The 23,130-nt window shown below is 40.3% G+C and overlaps 1 protein-coding gene across 17 annotated transcripts in view; it reads left to right on the plus strand.

The window, feature by feature from the left end:
- ZADH2 (zinc binding alcohol dehydrogenase domain containing 2) overlaps positions 1-20,584 on the plus strand; it is a 25,743-nt gene extending 5,159 nt beyond the window's left edge. For 3 of the 17 annotated variants that reach the window (XM_015618645.3, XM_019005694.2, XM_015618644.3), the window contains one exon: positions 2,200-3,993. In XM_015618645.3, coding sequence (XP_015474131.1) covers positions 2,200-3,124 — 925 coding nt within the window. In that variant the 3' untranslated portion in view covers positions 3,125-3,993. The other 14 variants (XR_002001371.2, XR_002001370.2, XR_001519584.3 and 11 more) reach the window with 14 other exon arrangements.
- Positions 20,585-23,130: the final 2,546 nt, after the last annotated feature.

Genomic DNA, 23,130 nt, shown 5'->3' on the forward strand with positions numbered 1-23,130 from the left:
GCTGATTAATAGTGATGAACCTAGAAGCCCAGGGAGGATCATTTCCCGTGGCACTGCAGCCCCGCAGAGACGGGGAGAGAGCGGGTGCGTGTGCACGCGTGTCTGTGTGTGTGTGTGTCTGTGTGTGTGTGTGCAGGCATGAGTGTGCGGGGGACGGGCGGGTCGCAGCCCCACGGACAGCCCGCATCCCCTGCCCGGCGCGGCGGGGAGCGGCCGGGCAGCACCAAGTTGAGCCGCGGCCCCCGAAACCGCACGCACAAGTTGCTGTGCGGCCCGGGCGGGGAAGGGTTCGCATCCTCTCCGGCTGCAGAACAAAAGCAGCGGTGCGTGTGCTGGACCCCTGCTCGGCAGGCGCCTGGTCCTCCGCACGACTACTTCCCTTCCCCGCACGCAAAGTTTTTGTCCTCAGAATGTTTGTTGTTCTACCTGCCTTTGTGCTCCGGCCGCCGTGCAGCGCCGAGAAGGGGAAGGTCTTAAAACCACGGGGGCTTGCTCTCCTGTGGCAGCGCTGCCTGCCCTTGCTGCTCCGCGTCCCGCCAAGGCAGAGGCGCGCCGGGAGCGTGAGGAGGGCGGCTGAGCCCAGCGGGGAGCCGGGACCTCCCTTGCGGGCTGGGGCCGGGGGCAGAGCGGGCGCCCCGGGCCGGCCTCGCAGCTACCGAGAGCCCCGGCTAGGTGAGGCCGGTGAGGGGGCGAGCGCAGCTCCCCACCGGGCTCTCACCCTCCGCTGCCCTCCCCAGAAGTTGGGGTGTAAGAGCGGGGGGAGGCTGGTGCAGCGCCGGCACGTCTCGCCTGGCGCCCGAGGAACACGGTTTGCCTCGGAAGCTGCAACTCCGTTACCAATTTCTATTCAGCTTGTAGCCCTCCTGCACGGGAGTCACCTTAAAGCGGGATAGTAGAAGATTTTTTGTATCTGCGAACAGGACGTAGGCGTTTTTTGTTGCGGCAGAGCGGCGAGTTAAAGGCAGGATTACCGACAGCTACAGTCGCTTTTACCTATTTTATGCATGGATATAATGTTTACGCTTACGTGTCTTTTTATACATAATGCTGGTGAAAGTTTGAAGCTCCCCATGCTGTAAAGAATGAAGTTTATCGAAAGGAGCAAAGCGGTTTTAATTCTCCTCGATCTGTGTGCAAGCAATTTAAAACTACACACACATACGAGCTGAGCTTGTTGCTAACTGCAACAATTAAAAGTGCACTGTTTGCCTACTTCTGCAGCCTTTGCATGGTGTCAAGTACACTTTTTAGGTTGTCACATCTACACACAGTAACAGTCCTGGCATTTGCTGTTTCATGCGTTTCTTTTTTTTACATTTTTCGGTTAGCAGAAGCTTCCCCAGTCTGTCTTCTCTTGCATGTGTAAAGATAGTTACTTAAAAAAAATAGTCTTTTCATTTGAACTAGATCATAACTGTTTTAGGCATTATCTCCTAGCCCTTAATCAAGTTGTAAGAATGTCTCTATCTTTCTTTAAAAAGAAAAAAAAAATTGTCATCCATTTTCACCTGTTAGAGGTCAGAAGGACTCGATATTTGGTTTTACAATTTTATTCCTTCTGTGCAAGGTTGTTTTGAAGTGTTGCAAGTAATTTATATGAAGAAAAATATTTTAACATTGACATTAGCTACATCAAAAGGCAAATTTGCTGTAGTGACTCCATCAATTAAAAAGTACTTGCCTACAGTAACATGACCTTGCAAATGACATTGATAGTTAATATGATCATTAGTCATTAACAGTATTATTATATTCAAAAATATAAATTTGTTGCCAGAATCCACATATTTACCGCTCCGCATGTTTTATTCTTCTGTGTTTTCACATCTTGTATGAAGTGGTCAATTAATTTTCATGCTTCAATCTTTTACAGATTTATTTTCAGCTTGTTTAGCTTGGTCAAGTGAACCTAAGGAAAATATAAAGGGGTTTCTTTTTGTTTTGTTTTGGGTTTGGGTTTTACTTTTTATAGTTTCTTGGGTTTTTTTTGTTTAGAAAATTTGTGTGTAGTTCTAGAATAACAGAATGGAAACTATGGAAGTCTGATGAAAGTAATCTTTGGAGTGCACTCATTATTCAAATACACAGACAATCAGAACAAATCTTGCACTTATCCCACAAATTTGAATATAAGATTTCTCATACAATGGAAACTTGGTAAGGAGTAAATCTCGTTAATACATTTTTGTTTTCTTCTAGATTTGTCGGCATTAATGCATCTGATATAAACTACTCAGCTGGTCGATATGATGCCTCAGTTAAACCCCCATTTGATATAGGCTTTGAAGGTGTCGGTGAAGTGGTAGCATTAGGACTCAGTGCTAGTGCAGATTACACAGTGGGTCAAGCCGTGGCCTATGTGAAAGCAGGTTCCTTTGCTGAATACACAGTTGTGCCTGCCAGACAAGCAGTCCCTCTACCCTCAGTGAAACCCGAGTTCCTCACTTTAATGGTAAGTGGTGCAACTGCATACCTCAGTTTGAAAGAGCTGGGAGACTTGTCTGAAGGCGAGAAGGTTCTGGTGACAGCAGCGGCTGGAGGAACAGGCCAGTTTGCTGTGCAGCTTGCAAAGAAGGCAAAATGCCATGTAATTGGAACCTGCTCCAGTGATGAAAAGGGCAGCTTTCTGAAATCCATTGGCTGTGACCGTACCATCAACTATAAAACTGAAAATGTCGAATCTGTGCTTAGGAAGGACTACCCCGAAGGTGTGGATGTGGTGTATGAATCTGTTGGGGGAAAGATGTTTGACTTGGCTCTCAATGCCTTGGCTATCAAAGGGCGCCTGATAGTTATTGGGTTTATCGCTGGCTACCAAAACCCCACTGGCCTCCAGCCCATTAAAGCAGAGTTATTGCCAGCAAAACTATTGAAGAAGTCTGCTAGCGTCCGGGGTTTCTTCTTGAACCATTACCTTTCTGACTACAAAATGGCTCTGCAGCATTTGCTCAAGATGTATGAAAGAGGAGACCTGGTTTGTGAGGTGGACTTTGGAGACATGTCTCCGGAGGGCAAGTTCACTGGCTTGGAATCTGTATTCCGTGCTGTAGATTACATGTACATGGGAAAAAACATTGGAAAAATTGTAGTTGAATTACCTCACTCTGTCAACAGTAAGCTGTAAAAACAGAACAATGATATAAATCAGAAGAGAGAAAATGGGCACTTTATGCTTCACATTTACTAGAAACAATTTCTATTTTTAATCTTAATAATGGATATTATATTAAAAAACAGCAATAAAGCGTTAATAAAAAGGGGTGGGTTTGTTGGGGGTGTTTGTTTTGTTTTGTTTGTTTTTATTTTCTTAGAAGTGTTTAAATCAGTGGCTGTAGCAGGGACATAATGGGCCTGTGTTTGATACTGTCACTTAGGTTAGTGTGAGACAAGAACATTGTTCTTGACAGAATAAGTCTTGATGCAGAGGCAGATTTAGTGTGTCAGCCTGATTTGATAAGACTTCATATGTAGTTCAGCTCAGGAAAAAAAATCTTTCAGCAATTTTGATTCCCTGATTTAAAAATAAAATTGTTAGAACAAGAATAAGTAAAGAGTTGTATCTTTGGGTTGCTCTATTAATCTTTTGAAGTTTCTGGGAAAAAATGTGCTTGATTTTTTGTCACAAACACGATAATCATAATTCAGTTGCATCATGGATCATAGTAATATTCGTTGACTGGTTACACAGGGAAATTTATCCTCCAATTCTGATGTGTCAGTAATATTAAGCAACTTGACTTTTTTTTTTTTTTTTCTAATCCTGTCTTTCATAACTATAAACAACTGTGCAATTTTCTTTTAAGTCTTTAACTACAAGTTGCAGTATAGTTTCATTTTGTTGCCTTTTCATTTTACACTGTTACTGTTTATTGTCCAGCCTTCCCTATAGTCAGTATTTAAAGATTATTGGAATGGGATTTTGAGCCATGTTCATGTGCGTTCAGGCTCTGTGTATTTTTTGAAGATTAAATAAAGTTTTAAAAGCTATTTAAATATTTGTGGCACTTATTCATAATTCTGTTTCTTGCTGACTACCTCTTTTTCAGATATTTTGTTTTTCAGAGTTATTTGACTGATCGTTCTTGAAGGGACTTCCCATAATCAGGCCTCTACTTCTACTTTTAACAAATATTGGCTCTGCAGAAGCCCTGTTAAAAACAGCAGGGCCATTTTAAATCTATAGTCACAATACCAGGTAGATGTACTGATGCTCAGCCATAGATTTTCTAGCGGGTGCAGTAAAGTTTCAAAAATTCTTCCTCACCTAGTGGATGTTATTAATGGTACATACAGTGGGAATTCCAGCTAGAAGCATAATATTTTCCAGAATAATAAAATACTTGAAACTGCTTACTCTACATCTTTATTTCCACAGCAAACTTTTAAGATCTTAAAGGCCAATTTTGCCACATCTTTTGAAATTACATTCATTTGTATGCAGTTGAAGAGATGGAAATTTCCTAAGATCATATGCCTCATAATAAACATAACGATAGACTGATAATGTCTAGGACTTGTAGGAAAAAATCCAGGGTAAACTTAATTTTAGAGCATTATTCAGGATTGACTGTACACAAGTTTTGATTGTAACACAGGAAAGCATATTTTATTAAGTCGTGCAGACAAAAAAATATTTTTAACTTTGGTTTAGTACATTCTTAATGTAATTTTTTAGTACATATGTCATTAGCATGATAAGTAATTGTGTACAATGGAGAACTGTCCCCTTCTTGGGCCATGCATGACTACTAGGTTTAGTCTCACTTTGGTGGATTTTGGGGAGAGGTGGAATGGATTTGAGTCTTTGTGACCATTTTTCTCTTTTACTCAAGGTGAGCATCAAAACACCATGATTTTTGTTTTAAGTAAGATCTGCTGTTAGAAACATATTTCCTCTTTCATCTCTGATAATACAAATATTGTTTTGTGTTTTGCATAATTAGAAAGGTATATTGGCCTTCCAGCTGAATGGATGCAGAAGGATTCAAGCACTCAAGTACCATACAGAGAATGCGCAGTTCTCAGTATTTTATTCCTAGGCATGTGATGTTCTTTTCTTGTTCAAGGATAAGGTGAAGTCCTTGGTCATTAAATGCACCTTTAAAAACCAATGTTGTTTGGGATGTACTGTGGCAAAATTTTAGAAAAAGCAACAACAATTGGTTACATCTGTGATACCTACAGAAGAGTTACATGTGTAACAAATTTTTCAAATTAAAAGCCCACAGTCAAATTCCAAAACCATCCAAGTGGCCCAGTTTTCAGATGTGTTGGTCACTGTCAGTTCAATAGATTTGGTGTTTCTGAGGCAGTGAATTCCATATGGTTTTGTCATAAGAAATTCTTCCTGTAACAGGATTCTGTTTGGACATACATTCTACTTTCTTTTTAATATGTTACTTCATATATAACATTGCATAAAGCAACTGCCCCAGGCTTCTTCACTGATCAAAATAGGGGAAGAGAGAAACCTTTGGAGGTTTCACACATATATATTCAGATATGACATATTGTTCATTTTAATTTTGGCTTTATATTGTTGTTTAGCACTTTCATACTGATCACAGCATTAATAAAAGGTTTACATTTGTCATGTACATAACTTGGATAGTCAGTGTTCAAATTTCATCGCCCTTTTGGTGTTTAGGTTAGACTGTAGCCATTGGGCTTGTCTTTTTCATCAAATGTTTATGTTAAGCTGAAGGGGTAACTTGGGGTCAGCATGATAACTCTTCCATGACTGAATATGGAACGAAGAAGTAATTTTAAAGGTACAACTTCTGTGCTTTAAATTGCTGAAAGAGAGCATTATCAATGGAGAGAGGGTGAAAAGTATTTCTTAAAACATGAAGATAAGGCCCTTTTGATGAGTTTCATAATAGATTTTGGCTTGCAGCAGGGGGAAAAAACCCAACTTCTCTTTATTTAAAAGTATATTCTGCAAACTTACAGTTGTGGGAGCAAGGCTGCCTTTGAATAAGTAAGCTATGATGGATTTAAATAATGTTTAAATATTAGATGCCTAGGAAAATGTATATGGCATGCACACACTGAGAGGTTTAAATGATGATAGGACATTGAACATACAAGGAAAAGAAATACTGTAGAGTCACAGCAAGGGATTAATAACAATACACTTAATATGCTTGCAAAAAAGGTGTATTAAAAGCTGTGTGCACAGTGGGGACTTAAATGATTAAAAATAATAATACATTTGCCTTGGAAGTACTAAGTATACTATATGTAGAGAGCAGGGATTTAAATAATAATACTATTAATAATAGCAGCTCATTGAGATGTGGTTGCTAGCACTACATCCTAATTTTACCTTTCTAAATGAATTTGCTACAGAGGAATCTGGCATTGTTTGCTGAGGCTAATAACCGAATTTCCCTTCCCTACACACATATGCTTCCATGGAAAAACAACAAAGAACTAGATGAAGAGCTGGCTTTTTTCCTGAGTCTGTCACATGTGTGCATACGCACGCGCACACGGACATACACGTACTCACTCGCTCTCTCCTGGCTTGCAACCCTCAGCACATTTTACAGATATGCTCCCTACTTAATTGCTATGCTGGATTCTACTAATACCTTTTTGAATCAAGTTGGGTTTCTACCAAGCGATACTTTGCTGTATGTTTGTATGCGTGCAAATGTGTGTAATGTATATACACATAAAGTGTATATTTAGTAGGTGGATATGAATAACTGCTGTCTCATGTAAATACAGATAATTGCAATCTCTCAAGGAAAAGTTTGCAGTAGCGTTTGCAGATATTATATATATTCCTACTTCTGTCTGAGGAGTAAAGAAATTTCTCTGCTGAATAGCTGTTAGTATCTATTTTACAAGATTTACTCATTTTCAGGTACCTAATGTAGCTGCTAGCATGCATGCACGACAATACAATTTATATGGTAAATGGAACCAAATAATGGCTTCACTGAATGTTATGGCTGCACTGAAGGGAAATGTCACGGTAAATAGCTGCCAAATTATGGATCATGCCGAAGTGTCACAACTGCACTAAAGACAAATAGCACTAGAGGCTATTGCCACTGTGACGCTTTTGAGTTATGAAGAAGAGGAGCAGCCTGATGTGAGCCTCTTTGTGTCCTCATTATAGCAAAGGGTTACTGGTGCAGTGTACAAGAAAACCTAGTCCTACGTGGTGGCTAGTTATTAATCTGTTCTTTTCCAATCTAACAGCTGTAGCAAACCAGAAAATCTTTCCCTTGCTTTATGAATACATATAAACACATACAAACAAAGAAAAAGCTGCAGGTTTTATGAATGTAAATGTGTACGGGAAATGACTAGTAATGGAAAAATGTTGTAATAAAATAATCTAATCAAAGAATATTATTAAATTTAATATCGTATGTGTCTGAAAGCTTTAGTTGCTTCTTATGCAGATAGATGTGTGAAATATAAGCAATAATGCACTTTCTCTCTTTGTAAAGACTTGAGTAGTAAGGACATTACCAACTAAATTGCTTCTTCTAAACTGAAGTGTGTCCCGGTTTCTTTCATTTTAATGGGAGGGTAATAAAGATGAAAGACTAACATTTTAACTGATGGATCCCTTAAGCTACAGAATAGAAATTTATTATGTTTTGAGGGAATATGCTAAATGCTGAAATGTGGAAAGAAGCAGGGAAATCCCAGGTAAAATAAAAGCCGTGTAACCTCTTTTTTTATTGTTATTATTATGGCATAATTTTATGAATGGAAAACTACATACTGCTCTTACTTAAACTGAGAAGACAGCGTTGATCTTTCTTTTGAGAAAAAAAAATGAGGGGAGTTACTTGGAAAAAAAAAGATTTGGAAATGGAGGGACATCGCTCAGCAAGTGGTCGCTTCTCTCTACGATCACTTTTCAAATCCTGCCTGCAGTGTTCAGGGAAGTGAGTTTGATGCTCTGCACACTATTGTACACACCACAAACGTACCATCCATAACACAGCACAATTGTCAGTTGCTGTTTTACAGAGGGGCCAGGGCTGAGCAATCATGGTGGATAAATTACTTTTCTATTCTACAGCAAGTGGCTTTCCTACCATGTGAAGCTTAAGGTCATTGGCAGGGCAGCGAGGGGGAAGCTTATATATTAGTTAAAACTAATGCACTAATAGTGTTCAGATAGAGGAACTAAACCAATTAATTAAAGCTAGGTTTGTTCTTCGAGATGGTGAGGGGGGATGACTTGGAGAGTTAGTGTACCAAGAGACACACGCGTATATGTATGTGTATGTATTTTGCACTTCTTCCTGCAATATTTCTGTAGATAACTTGGGATTTTTTCCTTTTGTTCTTTAATATCTGCATTAAAACCTTCTTAATTCATGACTGAAGAAATTCAGATTTCAGAAATAAGAAAATATTCTCCAAAGGTTTGAAAACGTTAGTAATAGAATCTGCTTAGAATTTTTACAGTGTAGTCTAAGGGGGGAGGGGAAGAAAAACCCGTCAAAAATTAGGTAGAATATCCTTGAATGGCAATTAGTGTGCCCAGAATTTATTTTATGTGCAATGCTGTTGCAAGTAGCTGCTTCTTATTAAATGAAAATCCTGTATTATGTACTTCAGGAACATTCCAACTAATGAGTATGTAATGTCCTTAGTGTAACACAGAACTTCTTTTTGTGTTCACAACCACAAAATGCTGGAAACTTGACAAATGATATCATTTAAGACAGATGCCTGCCTTAGGGACCTGTTTTTTGGCTTCCTGTTTCTGGTTTTTATTTCAATAACATTTGTAATTGCCACAGGATCTGTACCTGCATAGTGTTTTAACTCCTTCACATATGCCCCAATGCATTAACTCCTTGGGTAGGTACCCGGGAATATTTTCTTTTTACTTTTTCCTTTTTCCTCCCCAGCTGGTGTGTCCTTCCTGCCTCTCACAGGCGCAGCTACACACATAAATAAAAGCTGGATCTTATTAGACCAGATGAAATGGTAACGTCAAAGGGGGTAAGCACTTACTGCACTTGCTGTGTTTTACTAGTGCAGAAGTACATCTAGACCAGGCCCAAGGCAAAACCCAAGAAACTGTGAGGTACAGCCTGCTGGTTCTCAGTGAGCAACAACAGAATTCTGTGTACATGGCCTAGGCACACAATACCTTGATCTCAGTTATACTTTCCAATGTATATTTCCCCATTAAACTTACATTCTTTACTTAGGTTATAGGGCAGGAGCATTTTTGACATCAGTTCAATTGTTGCTGGTTATAAGGGGCATTTTGGCAGTGCTGGTTCAACACAAGTTGTAAGTTGCTGCGCCTCCAGCAGAGCTTGCTTCATGTAAAGCCCTTATCACAGGACAAGAGCAGTTTTCAGCTCCCCAGGCACTCAGCATGGATCCTGCCAGACTGCAAGAAACCTTTCTTTCCACAATCCATAACAGCCCAAAGGTTTTGGTGGTGGTTTACAGCATGTTCTGTCTCTGACTTTTTTTGTAGGTCTTACAAAAAAACATTACAAATGGGCTGAGTACAAGAAGCTTACATGAGTCTTTGTAGAGGAATTTTTACTGAGCCACTTCGCTGAATACTGCAGGGTGCAGTAATAACAAAAAAAAGGCTTGGAAAGAGCATGAGCTCTTGGCACCTATTCTGCAGGTGAGACTTTTCTACTTGTCATAAGCAGTTACCTCTCTGGGACTTAGAGTGTTTTCTGATATCATTTTGAAGCAAAAACTCTGGATTCAACTTCTGTCGTAGGACATGCAGACTCATTGCACCTGTACTCTTAAGACAAGTTTATCCCATGAAGTGCTGAACAACCACATCTTTCTTCACAACTGGAGCTGATGACTCTAAAAACCTCAAGAAATGTCTGTTTACTGCAAGACCAGACAGCACATCATAAAAACCTACCCTCCAAGCTTTCTGTAAGAAAAGGAGGAGGAAGTTTTCTTTCTCTTCTGTCACAAGAGGTCAGAAGGACCAAGTGAGTGCCAGACCAAGTCACTTCTGCTGTTCTAGGGTTCATTTTCAGAGAAAGTAGGCAGGCACACAAATCTCATTATGCGTTACGAGGATCTGTGCAAACACTTCTTGTGCGCTGTCTTAAAACCATACCCCTAAGGGACTCATTCACAAAGGGAATAGAAGGAAAGGAAATTTGTATATTTTCTGGAAGCAGTAAGACATGACATGCAGCACGGTTCTGGCTGATTACAGCATGCCTCAGGTGAGCTGGGGGGCATGAGGCTGCCAGCCAAGTGATTTCAACCACCCAAGAAAGAGAACTCTGCAGAAATGCATTGTGTGGCATGTCTGATTGCTACAAAGAAAAACACTCCAGTCACATTGGCATGGCATTATTGGCATGACTTTTCCTGGCAGCCTATTGGAAAGTTTTATTTGCATCCAGAGTTTTCAAAACCATTTCATAACATTAAACAAGAATAATGCTGAAAACACCTGATTTATTTGCCCCTTGACACCTATGTGTAATCCCTTATTGAAGCCCTAATGAGGTGTTCTCCTTGGGCTGTGTTACTTCCAAAATAACCCTTGCATACAAGCAGCATAATGTACCTTTCCTCTCTGCATGGGGTGTGGCAAGAGTAGCCAGATGAAAGTGGATAAAATACATTATTTTTCCTGTATATTCAGTAATCGAGATGCAGAGTCAGTTACTGGATCATTTGACTTCTTACTGAGCTGGGAAACCTCAAACTGCTATCACAAGGGCCTACAAATAAGAGAGATACTGAGTCTGTTTCCTCTCCTGGGAATGTAAATGAGGAACAAGAATAACGCTCTTGAAACTGTGTAGAAACAGTCTCTGAGGATAACCTGGCTCTTGTTTCTGTGTGTGTGTTCATGCTGCTGGAAAAAACAGTTTTAACACACAGACATGCCTAACCTCAAGTTGTAGTGAAATTTCCCAGGACCTCCAGATAACTCCTAAAGTCTTGGGAAATTCAGATCAGTGTTTGAAGTCAATGATGTTGTAAGAGCTATGGTGGCAATGGCAGCAGCTTTGCAATCTCTGAGCTCCCGGATGATGGGTGGTGGCAAAGCACACCTTGCTCTGGAGGAACTGCTAAAAAGACAACCCTCCAGTTCTAGGGTATTCTCTAAATGAATTGGACTGTGAAGGACAGATTATTGTGCATCTTAGTTCAAAAAAGATGTGTATAAGAGACAGGTATTCTCTAAATGAATTGGACTGTGAAGGACAGATTATTGTGCATCTTAGTTCAAAAAACAGCTTTTCCCCTCACTCTTGTAAGTCACTTAATCTTGACTTACTTGATAGCTTCTTTTCCCATCCCTTCTTCCTCTGTCTCTCCGCTTTCCTCCCTACTCCCCCAAAAAATTAAGGGTGAAAATAATAATAGAGAGGGAGGCTGCTGGAAGTGTTTCAGACTTTTCTCTCCCTTTTCAGCAGGGGGTAGGTCATCTTGTAGTATATGTAAACCTAAAAAAGTACACAGTTTTACCTATATGTTCTGCAACAAAATTTGAGTAGATTCATGGCAAATACATACAGTTTACATTTTACCACAGAAACAGACAATTTCTTTTTACAATGTGTTTTTCTAGCTATAGGGGAGGGGAAAAAGCAAAACAACCCTCCAAGTTCCTTTTCCACCTGTGTGAGTTAATTTGCAGTGTCTCTCATTCTGTTAATGTGATGAGGCAACTTCTTTGGCATTTCTTTCTTTCTTGTTTGTGAAAAGCTGCTATGTTCAGCAGTCACAAGACACACATCATGGCACAAAGAGGAAAGAGCCAAATATTCCTCCTTTTCCATGAACCTGAAACTGTAGCAATACCAAACATTTCAGCATTGGGTCATATGGTAAGAACTAGAACCCTATAAGATGAGTGGTGGGCTGTAGATAAAAGATGGTGTAGAGACAAGGGTTGTATTTAGCAGGGGGAAAAAAAAGATGTTGATAGTGATGTTTTCAGGTGACTGGAGAAAAGACAAAGTCTGTGCTTCATCTCAGATGAGTTCAGGCTTTTTGCCCCACATGTAAATCAGATACAGTCTTAAATCTAATGGAAGTGCTTCACAGGTATACTGCAGTGAGCACTAAGGCCAGTGTCTTTGCTTTCTAGATTATTTTCTTCCCTCTTCCTGGCATTATGTCACATTTTCATCTAATTACAGACAATGCAAGGTGGGAAGGTGAAAGCAATTATTTCTTTGCTTCCAGAAACAGAGTCAGAACTTTACCAGTCATATATAAATGGCAGCAGTACCTTTTAACATTTTCAGTAAACAAAATACTGATAGTGCCTTCAAGATGGCTGAAGGGGAATGGTCACTCAGGCTTAGATTTTTTGGAACTTCTCATCATAATTTTGCCAGAGTACAACTGACATCCAGGCTTATCCAAATGATGGAAAAGTTTCTTGGTTCTTGAAAGTTAGCCATACTATACCAGAGGGAATACAGAGAATGGTGCTGTTGCAGTGCTTTCCTATCTACCACACTGTAAGTGGAAAGGTTGAATAACCCCCAATTCTGACACTTGTACATCAGGAAATAATGAAAAATGTTCTGGAAACAAGCATATTTGCTCTAAGGACTGTGTCATTCCAAGAAGAAAGAGTTTCAGAGTGTTGTGGTTGAATTAATCTCTTCATTCAATGCTGTATTTAAAAAAAAAAAAAAAACCACCAACCCTAATGATTCTATGCTCTGTCCCAGGATTACCCTGGCTTTGTGCCTGGCAGGCTGGCTTTGCTCTGAAGCACACCAGCTCTCCGTACCTTGTATATTTTAATTCTGACACTGATCTTCAATCAGCCTTGCTCTGGCCTTCCAGTGAAAATATGCCAAAATGTCATAGGTTTCCAAATGAAATGCAAATACTGAACTTTCTGAAATTTACCGATAGTATTTTATTCCTTTACTGCATCTGAGCTGTACCAATGAGGCACATCGGAAACAAGGGTTTAAGATTCCTGACAGCAAAGGTCTTTGCACTTGCCACTCCACAGGTGTCTCAGCTGGATGGTCTATGGCACCTTGATGATCTTAAAGGTCTTTTCCAACCTAAATGATTCTACAGTTCTACCTCCCATGAAGAATATGAGTCCTCTGCTTGCTTGCTCACTCAGCACAATGAAAAAAAGCAAAGAAATACTCAAAGTCAGGTCAGACTACCTTTTGTCATATGTAACTGTTATTACACAGATGTCACAGCAGCAGGTGCAAAATAAATACCTGGGTAATGGAAACCATTTGCTTTGCCTTTAGCCACAGGCATCAGGTCTGATTTACTTGTGGCTGGCAGCTAAGAGAGCAAGGGAGAGCCAGGTCCCTATAGCCAGGCTCACTTTGCTCAGAGATGGGAAAAGATGGCCACAGTGGAAGCTGCTCCAGAGGAGATCGTCCTATTTTTCACCCATGCCCTCTTCCTCATGTTCCCTACTATTCTGCTAGAGCAGGGAGATTTAGCTGAGCCTTGAATCCACACTTACGCACTGCCCTTTCATCATTTGGACCTCGGTGGATGTACACAATCTGGAGCAGTCTTTGCTCAAGGCAAACAAAGTAAAGGAGGAGAGTGACATTTCAGTCTTTCATTGCAGAGTCATTCAGGTCACTCACTGAAATTATAGACACCAGCTCCAGCAATGTTAACAGCCAACTTTAGATTATTAACCATCCTTTTGATAGCAGTACATTTATGGTGCCAGTGCACAGAGAATTTCTCCAAATTACAGGGTGTCCTAACACAGCCGGTCAAACCACATGGACCCCTAGATGCAGTAAGCAGTATAATTAAACCTGTTTTCTCATTTGTACTTTCCTAGCAGCATTCAAAATACTCTCTCGACCACTGGATGCTGCTCTTTGCATCAGGCTATGAAAAGAGGTAAGAGCGAAGGGTGCCTTAACAATAGCTCATTAAGAAGACATCAACCGTTTTCTTTTATTGCATTATTTATGTTTTGGGTGATAACACAACACTATTTCCAGGGCAAAGTGCACTCAAGAAGCATATTGGCCTGTAGGTGGTTTCATTTGATTAGATTTAGAAGGGGGAAAGCTACAGCAATTTCTTTTACCTGCTGTTTTCCTGAAAGACCTGAGCGTTTTCTTACCCTCATCAGGCCATATATTGTCAATACATTTGAGATCCGCCAAACTTCATTAGCCCTTTCAGATGCTTCTGGGAAAGGCAGTGACTTTTTTTTATCCCCTAAGGCTCTAGGAATTCTTCACTGCAACAGTCACTGGCATGCCTGGTAGGATCCATTTTTTAATATAATGACCTTCTGCATATAAGCAAACAAACATGAAGAGGACCTAAACATTTAGATCATAAAGCTCATTTCACACAAAGGAATCCATGTTAAAAAGAAACCTCAACCAAAAATAATAATAGTGCAGATAATGGTCATGAATACTTATTTTTATTCTTTTAATTGTATTATATATTTAGTGAAACACTCTTTACAGTCTTTCCTCATATTTTTTCTTTATTCTCCTACAGAACCATTTTCACTGTCTAATTCTGCTGCTGTACATTTTGGTACCTATGTAAAGATCCAAGAATAAATTTTGGCCTGGACCATGGAATATTTACTCACTTTGAAATGTAAGTAGAAGAAATTAAACTGATAACTGGAAACTGTAAAAGCTGGGAATTCCTTACTTATTATAATGCAGCTTCTGTCTCTTTGACTCTTCCTGTTGCTTTTCTGCTAAAAACAATACTAATGATTATTAAAAAAAAGCAAACCCCAACAACAAAACATAATAAAACAAAACAAACAAAAAAACACCCAAAGCTGGGAGGTGCAGAAGGCATAGAAACTAACAGACATAACAAAGAGAACACAAGAGAATTTATGTTGAAAATAGAGGTCTTGGAATAGAGTGTATGCTGGGTCTGCTCCTTGCTGTTGAGAAGGACTCTGTAACAGAGTTTGTAGGGTATGAATGGATCCTCATCCCTGTATGTAAGAATTAATTAGGAGACCAGAAAGCAACTAGAAAGAACTGCTCCTCATACTCCTTTAAGCCCTGAATGTGTCTGCTAAATATGCTTACTGTGAAGAAGAATGCCATCTAAATAATAACTGAGAAAGCACTGTTTAAGTTATTAATATAAAGTACAAATACCTTCAGTGTCTGAAATAGTCTTGTAGCTAAAAAATACCAAACCACAAAAAGAAAAAAGCATGGGAAAAAGATTTCTGATTTTCAAAGTAATAGAATTAGTTTGACTGTATATACTATTCACTGCCTTTCTGAGTTACAGATCACTGAGATCTCCATCCAGAAATGCAATGTACTGGTATTCTTCTTGTCAATGATATATACTCAGAGGGCTATTTCTCTAATTGATGGCTTCATCATTCAATTCAAGATGCATAAGGATAGCTATTGTTATCTAACACTATCATATGTTCCTATTGTTCCACACTTCTCTCCTTGTCAATAGCATCCAAGATATCCTATCTAAATCTTCAAGATAGCAAAAGAAAGGTGCATTATTTGTTGACTCCACACATTGCATTATTAAGCATTTGTGAGCAACCTGCACATCTCCCCACTGACATCTTTAAGTATTCAATTAAAATTGGACGAGAGAGTACACCAATACAAATAAATACTGTTATATGAAGGCTTTGCATTGAATTCTTAAATTATTCTAATACAAGTGCTTGCTAGCAGGCACTCAGTTGAAATCAGGACAGTGATGTGAGTGTGAGAATGAATAGTATATGAAAAGGAGGAAGGCAGATTGCTTTATGGTGGAGTCTTGGCAGAGTTTTCACAGGGAATGCTTCTCCCAGTACAGCTAAGCAGGGAAAGAGAACCCTATTATATGGATGAGCAGAACCAACACTGGCATCTTGTCATTCTAACTTGTATAAGTAAGCAAGCTTAATTGCTCCTTGTGTTTTCAAGATGATTTTCCACTAAAAATCTCATTATCACACACATACATTTATTGCACATATTCGAGTCACTTCATGCAGACCTGAATGCAGTGAGAAGAGCAGCAATGTTACATTATTCAGTAACACTGTTTTTCCTTTTTTTCCTTTTAACCAGGCAGATGTGACCTGCCTTCTCCTTCTGCAACTAACAGGGTGACCAGAGGCAGTGGAATGTACACCAGGACTGGAAAGAACAGAACCAGAGGGAAAGCAAACTGTCAAGAGAACAGTGTACTGAAGAGGAAAAATGTAAAACATGACTTCTATTTACCATGATTAATATGTAAAGTTAACATGTTTGCCATGGAATATATTAATATGTATGTTTTCCTATTATGTAGATCTTTTCTAACATTACTTTTTAGAAAGGGATATAATCACAATGATGGGGCAAGAATGCCACTTAAAAATTAGGTGATGCCCAGTCAACATAACATAACCACTACAGTGTCATTTCTGATTTAGATGTGGTGATATCAGTATAATTGCCTCTGGGAAGAAATTAAAATGGCTGTTAATGATAAATAAAATGACAAGAAGGAGGATCTTCCTTCACATATAATTCCAAGCAAAATACAGCTGCTGAATTCCTTGAACACTTGGTGCCATTCATTGAAAAAGAGGAAACAAGTGGTTTTTGTGCAGCTGCATGGCCATAAGAGCTGCCCTGTCTTTTTCCAAGCCCAAATGTAGACACCATAGGTCTATAAAGATTTCACCATGCCATTTCCACTCAGGGGAGATGTAATGGTAAAGCTCACATGAAGTGAATATTGACACTATTCTAGCAGAAAACCCTGTACATAACAAACAGAAAGATAAGCAAAACCAGGGTAGAGGCAGGGAGACAACAGAACATGTGGATACTCTACAAAACCTCCAGATACTCCTGCCTTGTCTCTGTCAACATAGGCAGCTTTAGCTCACGGATCAAAAGACCTTCATACATTTGTTTTATATCATAAATGTGTCGAGAATGAGCTACACAAAACATCATTCACCTACTACACATGGCTTGTTAGCCTCGTCGAGGGCATCTTTCAACTCATTCACACATTAGAAGCCAGGAAAACAACATTTGATTACTAGTTCTAGCATTAAGATCAAAGACCATACCCTCCCATCTGTGAAGAGCAAGAGCCTCTTGCTTTCTCCTCTCTTTGCATTAACAGAAGAATTGAAGAGTCAAAACACAAAATCAGCGTTATACTCCACATCCCATGAGTAACACAGTGCCAGCCTATAAAAACACAAAGCAGCCACTATAATTTACATACATTTTCTTGGAAAGAAATATAAGCGAATCTCTAGTCACATCTTCACGATACTCCCACTCTTCAGTTATCCAAAGCTCAGAGTGGCTTGATCCACAGGTGTTATCCTAGTGTATAAAATTACAATATCTCTTAAAAGGGAAAATACCATATACCTGCCATTTACTCCTCTCCTGATATCTTCAAAATCAGATGGTGGTATAAGGGTTAGATTAAATGAAGGCACTAACTTGAAATCACAAAAACAAAACTGATGTGGGGTAAGTCAATGTTATTTGATTACCATAAGTAGGTTTTGCCTGTTGGTCAAAGAAGCTTAACAAAATAAATAAATAAAAATCAGCCTTAACCTGGAGAATAAGTATGTCCACTTTCAGAGGAAACTTATTTGTTGATTCAGTTCTAGCCAATGCAATTTCTTCTGCAGGGGCTTTGCTCTTAGGTACATGTAGCCAAACCATAGCAGAGGCAATGAATGAAGAGAAGGTAAAAAAATGAATAATGTGTAACATGCTTTCTAAAATATGGCAAATTAACACAGAAAAGACCCTAGTGAAACAGCTAAACCATGGACTTAGCATTTCGAGATTTGAGGACTTTTTTTTATTTTCTCGGTGGTCTGTATTACTACACAGCATGTGAAAGGAGTGCAGAGCTCAGTCAGCCCCCATCTAATTGTGTTGGCTCTTTTGCATGAAGATCATTTACTGATAAATTGTTACAGACACATTTAGGCAACAAGTTTTTATAGGATGCCTGGTGCTCTTTATAATGCAATTAACGTTATTTAGTATACATGTTTTCTTATGCATTGTTGTTCTTTCACTGGCAAGCAATAGCAATGAAATCTTCACCCTTCAAGTGGTGGAATCTTTCCTCATGTTTCCTGGATTTGAGCTGTCTTTTGGGAGCATAGAGTCATCAAAAGAAAAATCCTACCTAATGTTTAGTAAAGGGTGTTTAACGTCTGTCTGAAAAAGTTAGAAGAAAATGTGGGCTGAGGTTGATCTTAATCTTTTGAGAGCTTTAAAAAAGACACAAGGAACAGTTTATTTTAGAAAGTGAAGCATTTTAATCTGCTCCAAAGGAGCTGCAAAGAAAAGCCTTCCTCTGAGTTCACATGTTGGAAGACTCCTTGCAGTATTTACTCAAGCATGCCATGGATAGGTAATGAAAAATCACAAATTCTGACATCTCCAAACCTCTACTCACCAGCCAAGTATCAAGGAGGCCCCAGGTCTGCATCTCTTCCAGCAGTGGTAAGGTTCTCCAGGCAACAAGTTCTCCATGTATGTGTCCTTTTGTGCAAGACACACCCCTACCTCCGGGTACTGCAATGGTACTTGCCTGGTCTACCTTTAAGCCATGCTGACATTCATGTGCAAGGTATCCCTTCCTTGTACCATGCAGGACCCAGTCTGGTAGCCCTGAAAAAGACGTGTTCTGAGCACCTGCCTGAGATGCAAGCAGGGAATAAAATTCATTTCTTCCAAGGTGATTCAATTGCACACTTTTTCGGAAGGTCCTAACCACAAAAATATAGTGACTTTTTTTGAATAGGGATCCCCTTTGTGAAGCTGTTCTGCTTACCATAAATCAAATGTAGAGAGAGAACTCAGACACCCTGTTCTTGACTGGCCATCATAATCTCTACACCTGAAAGCCTTTCTTTCTCACTAGCTGCACTGCTTTCTTGTGCCTTGACTTATTTTCTAGGATCTCTTGCACAAAGAGTAGAGGCACTGCTCTGCAGCCTGTGAGTCCTGCTAGCACCAAATTTGATTCACAATTTCCCACTACAGTTGCTACTGCCTCCAAGTACCTAAAACTTTACATCTACAGGAGCAAAGAGATCATGATCTAAGCACTCTTAGTACTATATTTGACACAGAATGTATTATTCACTATCAAGAGAAAGCTCTGGGTCCTAGATGTGCTCCAGAGTCTCAACCAACTCAGGAAATGGAGCACAAGTTTCTCCTCTCTCTTGTGACCATGCCAACAACTGAGCTGAACAATCTGTTCAGTTTCGCTCAGTCTCCCTGACCTAGTAAATGTCTAAATCCCACACAAAACACATCAGCAAGAATCCCTGCAATTCAGCAAGAGCCTCATCCCAAAGCCAGTTATGCAGCCTGTTATGACAACCCTGGGTGGCTCTGCCTGGGACCACTGTGGCTTTCACAGGTGAATCAGCAGCAGGAATTCCTTCAGGTAGAGTGCAATTACTAGGGCTGGAATTTAACCAGAATTATTACCCAGCTCCTGTGAAAATTCCCAGAATCACATAAAAGTTGTAAAGTTGGAAGGGAACACAGTGGGTCCAACCTCCTGCTCTGATCCAGCCTTCCTGCTTGAGGAGGGTCCCCTAGACTACTCAGTTGAGATGGTTCTTGCATATCTCCAGTGAGAGAGATTCCACACCCTCTCTGGGCAACCTGTTCCAGTACATGGTCACCTGCACATAAAGAAGAACCTGTGAGTCCTGGTGGGTGACAAGTTGGCATGAACTGGCAATGTGTCCTTGGGGCCAGGGATTCCTTGAGTGGATCATGGAATACATTGCAAAGAGTTTGGCCAGCAGGTCAAGGGAAGTGATCCTCAACCTCTACTGGGCCCTAGTGAGGCCGCATCTGGAGTGCTGTATCCAGTTCTTAGGATCCTCAAGACAAAAAAGACAAGGAGCTACTGGAGGGGGTGCAGAGGAGGGCCAAAAGAATGATTTGGGGTCTGGACCATCTCTTATGAGGAGAAACTGTGGGAACTGGAGCTCATTAGTCAGTTGAAGAGAAGACTGAAGAGGGGATCTCATTAATGCATGTAATCTCCAAGGCAGCTGCCAAGAAGATGGTGCCAGACTGTTTACAGTGGTGCCCAGTGACAGGATGAGGAGCAGTAGCCATAAACTAAAACACAAGACGCTTCACCTCAACATGAAGAACTTCTCTACATTGAGAGTGACAAAGTATTGAAACAGGCTGCCTGGAGAGGTCATGGAGTCTCCCTCTCTGGAGATATTTCAAACACGCCGGCACACACTTCTGTATAACCTGTTTCAGGTGATCCTGCCTTGGCAGGGAAGTTGGTCTAGATGATCTCCAGAGGTCCCATTCAACCCTAACAACACTGTGGTTCTGTAATTCTGTCCATTGCCTTTTGTCCTATTGCTTGGCACCACTGAGAAGAGCCTGTATCCATCATCTTGGCACCCTCCCTTCCCATCCTTAATAATCACTGCCAGATATTGGCTTTGCACCTTGCTGAGAAAACTGCAAGAAGATGTCTTTGGCAGGGTGTTTACTCCAGGGAGGTGGTGTGGCCAAGCAGAGAGAGCACTGGGGGGAAGTCCTGCCTGCTGACTGACCTGCACCCTCCTCAGCAGAAGCTCTCTGTCATCTTCCCCACCAAACTCCTGCCTCACCCCAGCCCAGTCGAGGCTGGTAATGTCCATGGGATTTTTTTTACCACAGGACATAGCACTGTATAATTATGGAACTGCTTTATAAAAGACTTTCAGTTTTATATCCTAAATAAATACCCAGAGCCTTTGAAAACTTGGTGCTTCCCTGCTCTTTCTCACATGCTGCACGACCAGTTTGAAGTACTAGTCTGAAAATGGACCAAACCATCTCTGCAACTTTCCTGTCCCTACTTTTCTGAGGCAGACCTTTCTGAGAAAAGCATTTCCCTTTGGTGACCACTGACCAAATGGCAACAGAAGGCAGCAGGGAGCAATCGGAGCCAGCACCTTGGTTTCCCTAGACAGGTGCCCAATGCACCACGTGCCACCTCTAGCCCAGCCCTCTCTGTTCCTGCAGTGCGATTCTTCAGTGGGAGGCAGAGGGCTACCTGTGATCATGGATATCTGGGGAGAAAAATGAATTGCAAAGTAATATTTATAGCTCAAAATGGAAAGGGATGAGACAAAAAAACAATTCCCTTCTTTGAATTCCTGTGGTACATTCAGAGATTTAACAAAATCTGATGAGCATTTATTATTGTACAGCTATTGGAAATAGTTGCACAGATTTCTCAGTCTTTCCCACTTCCTGAGCCTTGCTTTCAGGTACATTATTGCATGTATGCCATCTGAGATGGGGTAGTGAGCTGGCATATGACGCATGCTGGAAAAATGGGCCAACTAAACAAAATGTAAAGTGGCACTATTTCTCCTCAGTGAGGGCCTGATTCAGCCCAAGCATGTCTCACATGTGCCTAACTTTAAGCTGGCCATGCTAAGTGCCCTGCTGAAGGAGAAGAGTGGAATTGCTTGCATTCTTGGAGTGAAGCACGTGGAGTTTAAGAGCTTTGTGGAATCCCAGCCTAAACTAATAGCATTGTATTTCTTGTTAACTGAGAACAAAAGCAAGCCAGTTTGGGATCACGCTGACCTAGATGCTATCAGAGGTTAGCAAAAATGACTGGTCGGCCCTGTCAGGACTAAACAGCTGCATCAAGCAATGGGGGGGGAGCTCTGGGGGAAGGAGGGCACCAGAGTTGCAGATAGAGAGACAGAAGAACAGGAGGAAAAGATGGAAACTGCGTGTCCTGAATACGCATGAACGTGTGTGTGTATGTGTGTGTGTGTGTGTGTGTGTGTGTGTGTGTGTGTGCCTGTTCTCTGCAGCTGAAGCTTTGGTCTTGTCATTTGCATATACACAGATCACCGGACATCTTTCACCCAACCTTTCAGAAACAACCTTATGGCACCATGACTCCCATGCTCTCAGCACTCCTTGGGCTCCATTTCCATAAATTACTGTACAAAAGGATAATAGCCTGTTAGCAGTCCCAGCACTGTCTGACATACAAAGCACCAAGAGCAGGAGTATTTTCCTTGCCATCCTGTGCCCCTCTTGTGGACCAGGTGTAGCCCCACTTGCAAAATGTGGTACTATACCAGCAGTTTCTGACCTGATTGCAAAGCTAACTAAAGCTAATTTATCATGACAGGCTAATCAGGATGACAAGGTTGAGTAGGTGACATTTTCCAAAATCTCCAATTTTTTATTTTTTTTTAAATCCCCTTAGCAATTTATTTTCTGAATAGCAAAGTTTTCTCCAAGAATGTTCCAAAACATAGTCAAGGTTAACCATGCTGTGAGCTTATTCAATATTTATGATTCTTTTTTATTTGTACTAGGACTTTTTGGGGACTCCAAATAGTCCATTAATCAAACCGAGTGACAAAATAGGCCATTTGACAATTTGTACAGGGGCTGCGTATTTTTTTTTTTCTGTTCAAGAATAAAGAACCAACTTAACTTCATCAACACTTCCTGATTAATTGTTACAAAGTGTCATCCATAAATTTTCCTTCGATCTAATAATCCTTTCAGAAGACTTAACAATATCCCCAGTGATTTGGGTTTTATTGAGGGCTGAGTTCCTGGAGAAGCAGTGACACAAATAGCTCAAGTGAACTGAGACACCTCCGTGGACAGTCTTCACAGAGCTGACAGTTCTGAAATACAATTATCAGTGTGATCTGCTTAAGAATTCATCATCAGCTCCTGCCTTCTGAAGACTTAAAAAAATACCGAGGCATACAAAGAAAAAGAGGTGATAAGAAGGCATCATTTTCTTCCAGCCTCATAACTGTAAATTGAAGAAAATTATTTTCTTTGCCTGCAGCTCATTGGCATATAGGCAGCATTATATTATAATTTCATAAGCATAAATCCTTTGAATAAATTTCAGAAGAATAACTGAATTAGAAATGCAAGTAAAGTATCTAAAAAACTTAACTGTACTAGGCAGGAAAAACTGGATGCGAGTAAAACTGGCATGGGGAGATTTACTGTCTTCCTTCTCATCCTCTGTCTGTGAAAGGAATACTCCCCCTCTCCTCCCACTAACCTGATCCAGCTAAGGTAAATTTTAAGAAGGAAAAAAAAATGTTAATTTCAACCA

This window comes from Parus major, chromosome 2, assembly GCF_001522545.3.
Source record: "Parus major isolate Abel chromosome 2, Parus_major1.1, whole genome shotgun sequence".
NCBI lineage: Eukaryota > Metazoa > Chordata > Aves > Passeriformes > Paridae > Parus > Parus major.